Source organism: Trachurus trachurus, assembly GCF_905171665.1.
Source record: "Trachurus trachurus genome assembly, chromosome: 17".
Classification (NCBI taxonomy): Eukaryota; Metazoa; Chordata; class Actinopteri; order Carangiformes; family Carangidae; genus Trachurus; species Trachurus trachurus.
In genome coordinates this window covers 16,799,960-16,809,809 of record NC_139900.1, presented here as the reverse complement: position 1 = coordinate 16,809,809, position 9,850 = coordinate 16,799,960, and the positions used below count along the sequence as shown (strand labels likewise).

General features: G+C 39.0%; 1 protein-coding gene across 1 annotated transcript in view; it reads left to right on the top strand.

Moving 5' to 3' along the window:
* The first annotated feature begins 1,451 nt into the window (after positions 1–1,451).
* The window catches only part of gpc5c (glypican 5c), a 98,141-nt gene continuing 89,742 nt past the window's right edge, over positions 1,452–9,850 (top strand). The window contains exon 1 of the mRNA XM_083992184.1: positions 1,452–1,909. Coding sequence (XP_083848310.1) covers positions 1,732–1,909 — 178 coding nt within the window. The 5' untranslated portion in view covers positions 1,452–1,731. The remainder of the gene's footprint in view (positions 1,910–9,850) is intronic.

The window sequence follows — 9,850 nt, the reverse complement described above, 5'->3', positions numbered from 1 at the left end:
AATACTTTAATAGCAGGTATAATGAAGTCCTACTGAAACCTGTTTTTTGATAGTTGTTAACTCAATAGTGTACTTCAATAGTATACTATAATTAAGACTTGCCATATTTTCATGAGATTTAGCAGTTTTTAGTGAGTTTCTCCCACTGAGTTGAAATGACAATTAAGGCCTTGGATTGGAGGGTGACATGGAATGGAGCAGGCCTGCAAGCTATTGATACCAAGCAACAAACGTGCCCATTTACCAATAGATTATATCTTAGTTAAACAGTAAATTTGTAAAACCAGATTGCAAAATGCTGTGGTTGTTACCAGTTGGCAGCTGATTGCTGATGTGGTATGCTGTTTGCCCAACAGAGGGTAGTATTTCACAAAATCAAATTCATAAAAGAAGCACCACATTTGACATTATGAAATTAGCACAAAACATTGAAATGTATTACATACCTAATCTAATATGGTCCAACTATAACCCGTGATAAAATAAGATGACTATATGTGTTTGATGTAGCCTATATTTTTTTTAAGTTGTTCGACAGCAAATCTGAATCAGAAATGGGGATTTAATTTATGAATGTATTTAACTCACCAAAAATCTTACTTGATACCACCATATGACGAAGTTTTATAATATGCAAGGATCATAATAATAACATTTGAAAGGCATATCAATTTGGAAAAAATGTGGTGGCATTATTTATTTTATTTTTTATTTTTTGCCAGAAGATGGCAGCAATGTAAATCAAATAACAAGTAAGTCTGTGGTCTCTACAAATCCCAGCTGTAACAAACAGGAGATGCAAATTCTGTTATTGCAGGTAGAATCCCTTCCAATTCAACAGCCCCCAAACTTTTATAACTAAATAAAATGTCCTGTGCTGCTGTAACTATAGGCCTACTCCTCACATCTGTACTGTGCAAATGTGGGTATTGAGGCTATTACCCTATAATCCATTTATTGGTAATCCTAGATCCTGATGGAAAAAAGAGAAGCTACCTAATGCCATCTCAACAGTTGTGATATAGTCTCTTGTAGTAGTGACTGTGAGTATCAGTTTAAAATAGGAAATTGGGTCTGAGGCAGATACCACGAAAACGAAAGTTCAAGGTAAATGTGAGGATTTGATCTCATGATATTTGTCTCTTGTCTCTTGAAGTGTGCCAAAAGGAAAATTGTGCATTCTAATAGTAACACATTTGTTACAAAAAATAGCTTAGTGTCAAATAATTTTCAAAGGGACACAACAAGTCATATATGATCCAAAAATCATAAATCAACTAGCCTATATGTAGCCTATGGTTTAGTTGAAGGGATTAAAACACTGTTATTAGAAAGATACTGAGGATCTAAGTCCCTATAGGGATACTGTATGAGTTTTAGTTGGGGCACTCGCTGAAGTAAACAGAAAGGGAGGGGAGTGTGCACAAGGCTTTGGAAACAGGCATGCAGACACTGTCGACCACTGCAAAGTGTGGAGCGCGGGACAGACTGGCTTCAGCTCACACAGCACTCTTCATCTGTGCAGAAGACCCCAGAATCTCCAGCCTGTTTTGAGGCGCTCCCACTCATCCCAACCAATAATGTGAAAAATCAGACGGGGACGTTTGTCAGATGTTTAAACTCATCGTCGCTTCATTGTACTTCAGGGTCGTCGACATTCAACACTGTCACACACTTTGCATTCACGCTACAGTACGCTATCCACGAGGATACCTGGTGTGAGATGCGGCAATGTCCCGAGGAATATGCCCACGCGTGAACTCTTGCGGATCCTTTTGGGTTTTATCAGCGGTCGTATTCGCGTTGAATGCGATCGACGTGGACGCGTACAGCTGTCATGAAGTGAGGACCGCTTTCCAGCTGCGGCAGGTCGGACCGCTGCACCGCGTACCAGAGACACCTGGCACAGGTGAGCGTGTGGGTTTGGCGCTTACAGTACAGAGCACTGTGGCTAAAACTCATTTTTACTAAAGTCACACATTTTTTCCCTACTAACTAAATCATTACCGTCTGTACGTTTGTTAATTGAGCAGCTTGATGACTACCCTTAACTTTGTAGAATAGTCTTTAGTGGATGTCTGATGCTTTTTACAGTTCAGTGCTCCTGTCAAAACCACGTGGATCACACACTGTGAGTGGTCCTCTGAAATGAAGAATAAGTCCATTGAAGTGACAATAGCAAGACATCATAGAGAGACAGGCATTGCAGTCTGTCTTCACTTTGTCTCTCTTTTAATAGTGTATTTTTTTGTTGAAAAGAGTAAAGGCTGTTGACCACATCTGTCAGATGTTGGTTGTGTGTGGTGCATTCTTGGTGCTGCCCAGTCTAAAATGATCTCGTGATCTAGTGAAGTGTCTCTCAACATGTTTGTCAGTATTTTTTTTTAAATTGATTTCCAGGAATCATATCTGCCTGTCATTGTGAAGTCTTTTTCTTTTTCTTCAAAAAACAAACAGAAAAAAAACATGCACGTAGACATAAGTGTTAAATATTTGGCCAATATATTGCTCCCATTTGATCTGTGGGGTTAAAAGCATCAGAGCCTCTAGAGTTTCTCTGCAATTTGCAGCTTCACATGACACCCAGCTGCTTATCAAATGCGGGTTGTTTGGAGAAATTAAACAATTATTTTGCAAATTTCTTTTGGCAGAGAGGCTGCCCAGTGCATTCACAAGCTGCTGAGACAGGGTTTTTGAGCTAGAACAATTGGCTATGATGCAGGGGACCCATGTGGTTTAATCTGTCTGGATAAAGAGGCTACAATATTGTGTTCACAATAGGGGGAAAGATTGATTTGAAATCTGCAGATTGATTTGCACAAGTCAGCACCACCAACTCTTTTGTCATCATGTCTTTAGATACTTAGGAGAGAAAGACTTTATACATGCACTTGATACAATATAACTTTGGAAATCAATTGTCCAAACCGAGCAGGCCTATAGAAGCTTATACCTCTGCTGACATGGTCCCCAGATTCTTACTGTCTTCTAACATATTTTTGTCAGTGTTGCTTGAAAGCATCCTCAAATGCCTTGAAGGCTTTGTGGTGTGTGCTTTATTCCTGCACACTGAGGAAATTTTATTTTCTGAGGATAAACATTGGTGCCAAAACTGTTTTGGAGGCAAAACACAGTTGAGTGGCTTTAGGCTTTGGTTCAACTATGATAGTTTTGCGTGAAAGCTACTCCGGCAGAAAAAACAAACAAACACTTCATCACTTTTAACTGTCTTGTTTCCTAAGCAAGGGGGACATTTCAATTCACGTACACAGAAATTAAATAGTAAATCAAAAACTTGGATTAAAGATCGGAGATGCATAACAAATGTGATGCTTCTGCATGGTGCCTAAATTGGTACAATTTAGATGCAGAGCTCTGTAACGTGTGTAGCAATGCTGAGCAGGCCAAGTTGATTCTGTATCTGATTGATGCCTTGGGGCTTCAGTCACAAAAACTGCTCAATTTGTCTCAACTGGAGCAGTGACATCTGCATTTAAATCTTTATAAAAACATTAGTAAATGGGGTTAGAAATTGAGGTCGACAGCACGTGATGACAGTGATGTTATTGCATTAGTGCAGTATGTGAGGAAAAACAGTACAACTCTTCATCAGGGCACTGAGAGCATCAGTGCAGAATACGACCGGACTGCAGCAGTCATGTAGAAAAGGAGTATTAAAGCCGGGTCACATTGTATAAATCCCTCATTACAAGGAAGAATGCACATTTGAAGGTTTGATTATATAAAATGCATAGACAGTGAGATGTGGTTAAAAAAAATTATATGATCAGAGTAGTCATCCCTCTTAATATTCTCCACTCGTGCCTGAGTGCATATCTGATAGTGTAAACAGACAGACCGGATGCTTGACCCCAACAGTGAGGGGATATGGTGTTAATGACCTCCTCATCATCAAAACACAGAATGAAATAATATGTTCTGGTAGAACAACGTTCATCCGTTCAGTAGAGTTTTCAGACTTGTAGACTCAATGCCAAGGAACATTGGAGCTGTTCTGGTAGCAAGTGGTAATAGCCCAACACAACTTAATGTTGGTTTTTCCATTAATTTGTCCACCGTCTGTATATTTGAACTCAACAAATGAGGCTCTACAGTGGCCGTTATTATATTTTTACTTCAGACTTTCAAATCTTTAAATAGTTACTGTATTTCTCTTTTTCTTTACTTTAAGTCTTTCAATCTTGGGACTGTCCTTGTCTCTTTAAAATTCTCAAATACCAGTGTATTCCAGTGAATATACAGCAATATATGAATGCAGACCACAGTCTTTACTGCTGTGGTGTCACATGCAGGTTGGTGGCAACTTAAATATCACTCGGTCTGAGACTATATGCTGTAACAGGGAGAAGAGCAATGATAGCTGAGTGGGAAACATACCTAGAGGTGCATCCAAACCACTTGATATGTTTGTTTAGCAGGGTGTCACTACTAGCAACAGAGACCGACTGTTTCATTGCAAGCTGTAGTTTAGGGTTAGCTCTTTAAAGACAACGGAAAGACCTTGGTCTTCTGAGGATGTCAGCAGTGTGGAGCATGGGTTGCATGACAAGTTTTTACAGTCAGCATTGCATTGGCAGCAGCTATGTATGAGCCCGCCATGACAGTTGCAGTTGTGGGTAAAAAAGAATACTTGACAGCGAGCAGACAGAAGCATACACTGAGTATGAAGTGGATGCAATAGTCTTTCCTCTTAATGAATTTGCTCTCCCCCACTTTGACCACCACTCAGGCAGTAAGATATTTTATTTTTGAGACACAATATCTATCTATAGTTATAACATTTTTGGAAAATTGTGTTAAAATGATCCAGATACAAACTGTGGCTCGTTGGTCTGGACTATTAATTGATATACATATTGGTGTTTGTTTAAAAGGTGTGGTGAACTGCATATTTTTGCAGTTACTGTACACTCCACCACTTCTCTGCTACTCCTTCCCTCCACAGCTAATCAAACATTGCTGTAGCTTCACCGGGACATTCTGGGCTTCTATCTTATTTTGCTTTTTATTTGTACTTGTCCTAGAGAGGTTGTTTTGGGTCAGGCGCAATCTTGCCTTCAAAGTGCTGACCATTGGAAGGGGGTGTTAGAGTGGGAGATTTGGTGTATATTTGTGTGTGTACACAATTATGCTACTCTGCTTCAGTTCTCAGATCAAATGCCAACAAAAGCAAGTCTTGAAATTTGAAGTGGCAAAACTTCAGCCCTTTTCAGAGCCTGATGTTTGTATTGGGATACAGTGCTGCATTTCATTCATGTGTGGTGAACTGAATTCTCCCTTAGCGCCAGGAGTGTGGCAGCAGGGAGCCGGCCAATTGGATATGATCATGTATAAAAAGAATCACACTCTAACAGGGTAGATACTGTATTTTATGAGTTATTTCTTTGTCTTTAAATATGGCATTCAAAGAAAGCATGGAATGCAATATTTAGTGATAGTGAATTCTGATTATCAAGACCACTCATGTTTGTGAGTAGTGGTGGAAGAAGTGCTCATTGCAGTTACAAGTGTGTACATAAGATGTGTTAATGGCTGACCATTAAAAGTATTTTATTCATTTATATCCATATTGAATTATTCCAGACCAAACTACTGTATTTGCTTCTTAGACATTGGATGTTTGTTCCATGCAAGAGCCCCAATTTATAATGAGTAACTTTATCTCCATGCCAGATTCGGCATCAAGGGAACTTGGATAATCAGTGACATGAAGTTGCTTATCCTGTTGTTATTTTGAAGAGTTATGACCACTTTGGTACTGTGGTACACAGCCAAACACTCCATATTGAGATTACCAGAGGGTGCTGATATAGCCCTTTAGAGATAGATAATTTGGAAAGCAAAAGGAAGCACTGGTGTACACAGACTCACTACTTTTACTGTTGTCTTGTTGTGTTATGTTCTCAGATATGATCAATCTATATTACAGCTCAATTAAAACTTATCTGATTGAGGGCAGCCTATCTGATGGTGTACATACCACACAGATGACACTTTTTCATCTTATTACTTCACTGTCATTCTCTAGTTTACTCAGTCATTAACAGCTATTTTAGAGTGAAAGATAAAGTGTCTTACATCTTTAATACAAGGCAAGCAGGGTCATGTGTTAATAGCAAGAGAATGGGAGCCCAGTGTGTTATCACATGTCACCACATCCTTAACCAGTTACAGCGTCAAAAGCCCTGGCAAGCTCTCAAAGCTCAGCATGCTCTTTGATTGGCTCTGGTTATTTTGAGTCCTTCTTTTTAGTTGGTCTTTCTCAGTGAGAGACCTTGCACATAGTGCACACCTACCCCATGCACACTCACAATTATTAGGCTTCTGAGGTTTCTTTTACTGGCCATCACTTATCCTCCTTCAATCTGATGTGCAAATTTACAGGAAGATATCTCCAAGTTTTGTAAAATCTTTTAAAAAAAGACAGTTGTTACTAGTTGTTAGAAAAAATGGTATCATTTGTCTTCAACTTACCAGACACAGTACAGATACAAATGCCTCCCGTTAACTCCAAACAGTCCAGCCCTGCCAGTGTTTCACCAGACTGAAGCTGATTATGCTGTCTGTACACAATATCTCTTATTGGATTTCCACCTAAGTCTGTCTTGTGTTTCAGTTGATTGTGTGCTACCTTACCCGTCTGGCTTGCTGTGATAGAGGCAGATGAGATTTTATGAGGTTAGAAGACTGTCAAGCATATCCTCTCCAATAATATAACAATTTAGAAAAGATGAACGTATTGTACGTGAAAAAGGCAATGGTTTCTGAGAAGGATTTCACAATGGATTATCTTAAATGATAACATAATTACTCTGCCAGTCTGTGGCCCTCCAATATGATGATGCTGCATCATCAGTTTGGCAACTATCTGGCCACTAACCATTCACTTCTATCCTTAAAGATCCTTCTGTTGGTCCTCTGCCCTCTGGTGTGGCTTTGGACTCCGTGCCAATCATTGTAGGTAGTTGCAGTTTGGGGTCTGGGAAAGCTAAACATTCCAGTTGAGTTTCAAGGTTATCCAAAAATGTAGGTATGCAGCAAAGGCCCTTTGAGTTGTTTTCATTCAACATGGTCCATCCCAAGCACAGCAAATCTGTATAGAGTAAATATCCTGTATGTTCACTGGAACTGGGAGCTTCAAAGCAGACTGGCTTCCTGAGGCAGGAGAAGGGTAACATATTAATTGCCCACTTGCGAACAAAGTTATTCTTGTTCTCTGAAAAATATCTAAACAGAAGCATTAAAAACCGCAACGCTCTAAGTTATCAACACATTCAAAATCAAAGTGAAATTTAAATACCATACTACTAAGGAGATGTGAGCTGCATATAAATCACTTTGTGAGTTTATGCACACATTTGAAAAGAGTGGTAGTAACATAAGCATCTTCTCAGCAGTGTACTGTATTCAGCCCTGCTACTGGAAACCACATAATAAGAATGGTACGTAATTTTGCATGTCAGTTATACAGTGGTAGAGTTTCTCCACTCAGTTTTGACTTGTGCAATGAAGGGCACTGAGGTGTTGCTGAAGAGTATGAGACTAACAAGTCAAGACCCTTGAGCCATGGCTTTAATATGGCAAATTACTCCAGAGGTATTTGTCACCTGAGGACGATTAAGGGAATTAGGATTCAGAGTTGACATCCAGTCTGGAGAGCAAAGTGTGTTAAGGTTTAGCCAGGCAGAATGAGTAGCATACACAGTGGGCACTAATTACAAAAGAACCAGTAGAATTTGGTTTTCTTTCTCCCTTGGAGTATTGAGTTACATTAAATCCAGGGTTATTTGAAATGGGAAGAATGGGTTTTGAATAGACAAAATAACATTTGCAATTCATGGGACACTTTGAAATTTGCAGAGGGAAAATACCACATAAAATAGTTGATATCACATTGCAGGCCAATTAGCTGTATTTGTCATCCCTCACATTCAGCAAAATGTTCATTATGCTCATATCCATGGCTGGTTAGTTTCAGCTTTTCAGTCTAATTTATCTCTTCTCATGCTCTTTTAAAAACACAATATGTTTTTGAGCTTTTTTCCAGTGCACTTACAACTTGGGGACAGTTTTGCATAAGAAGAATGTCCTCTGGGGAAAAAAGAACCCATTATGTAGCAAGTTATCATGACCCATAGTTGCGTTTTATGTTGTTAGGTTACATCTAGTGGCTGTGCTAATATGACAGAATCAAAGGGAAGAGTGCAGCGACAAAGTAAAGAACAACAAAGTCAACATCAGGAGGGGGGTGGGCTTGATGGGTCAACAAAATACAAAGGAGAGAAATGCTTGATTCCCACCTAAAACCATTAGTTAATGGGATTAGGTAAACCAGGGCAAAGTAGTTTTAGGGTTCCCTGATTCAGACTGGGGTGATCACATGTGTGCTACACCAGTAATATTTTTATAGCTTTACCAGTTAGTACCTTAACAGTCTAGCAAGGAGAAGAATGAGTTGAAGTTCACTCTATGGCTTCTCATTTTCCAGCAAGAGAGCAAGCCCAGAGTTAAAGCCAAACCTGTGTAGGAATGGCTCAAAAACAATGATGTTGATGTCTGTTGTGATCAAGTCAGAGACATTCCAATCTATCCAATTGAACATTTGAGGCAGGACTTGAAAATTGTTGTTGACTCATGGTCCCCAGGCAATTTGACAGAACTTGAGTAGTTTTGCAAAGAATAATGGGGAAAAAAACTTCAGTGTCCAGATGTTCAAGACTGTTAGTATTGCCAAATGTGCCTACTAAATTTTGACGGCAAGAAAATGATAATCTCTGCAAATATTTTGAATTAACATAACATTACATCAAGTTTATTTTTTATGTTGACATTAAATAACCCTTTAAAACCCCATTACACCATTTTTTTCATTTGATTAAATAGTTTAAAATGTAACAGTTCTGGGTAAGTCTGCCTTTTATGAGTTTGTGGTCTGTCTTACTCAGAATCAAGGCAGTTGTGTATTAAGATATTTTATGTCCTACATTATATACCTTAGTGAATTAGAGTGCCCTTGGACCACTACTGCCCTGGGTATTATAGTATAGTATATTTTAGTTTCCCCCTGAAGGCAGAAGTCACCAAAATTATGTTTATTAATATATTTTATTTAAAAAAATATATAAAACACACACAAAAAGAACAGACTCAGCAGTTTGTTTGCTGTTAGAAATAGTGACATGGTGTCTAATGATTCCAGAAAGTGGCCTGGTACATTCGTGACACAGTCAGCCGGTCCTGACTGCTGTGGTGGCTTTTAACAGCCAAGGTATTCCTGAGTATCACTTACTCTATGCAGCTACTCGCAAGGGACGGAGAGCCCAGGCTGGATTCCACTGTGAGTCCCTGGATATTAGTTTCATATCACAGATAACACACAAACACAAAGGAGAGAAAGAACCAGCCAGTGAAGTGAGTAGGGTCAGGGACAGAGGGGGGAAGAGGACAGACACCAAATATGGTCAAATGGGAGCCTAAAAAAAAGCTAATATGATATATCAAGCTGTTTCTCTTACTTGTGAACTTAACAATTTTAACAAGCTTGTTGTTATAGGTAATATGTTTGAATGAACTTCTTTACATTTCTATGAGGATGACACCTCAACTATGTGTGGATATTGATATATTGAGATATACATTCTTTTTTTAGTAGTTCACGGAAATCTAAAGAATGCAGTGTCCTTAGATTATATCCCTAGAATATATAGCTTCTATAAAGGGCATTTATGGTTTGTTGTTGCATGTCATTCCGCCCCTAGACAACCAATATCTTCTCCAGTCAGAGCTGCATACTTGCACTTACCCAGTAAAATGAAGTGGAAATGTCAAT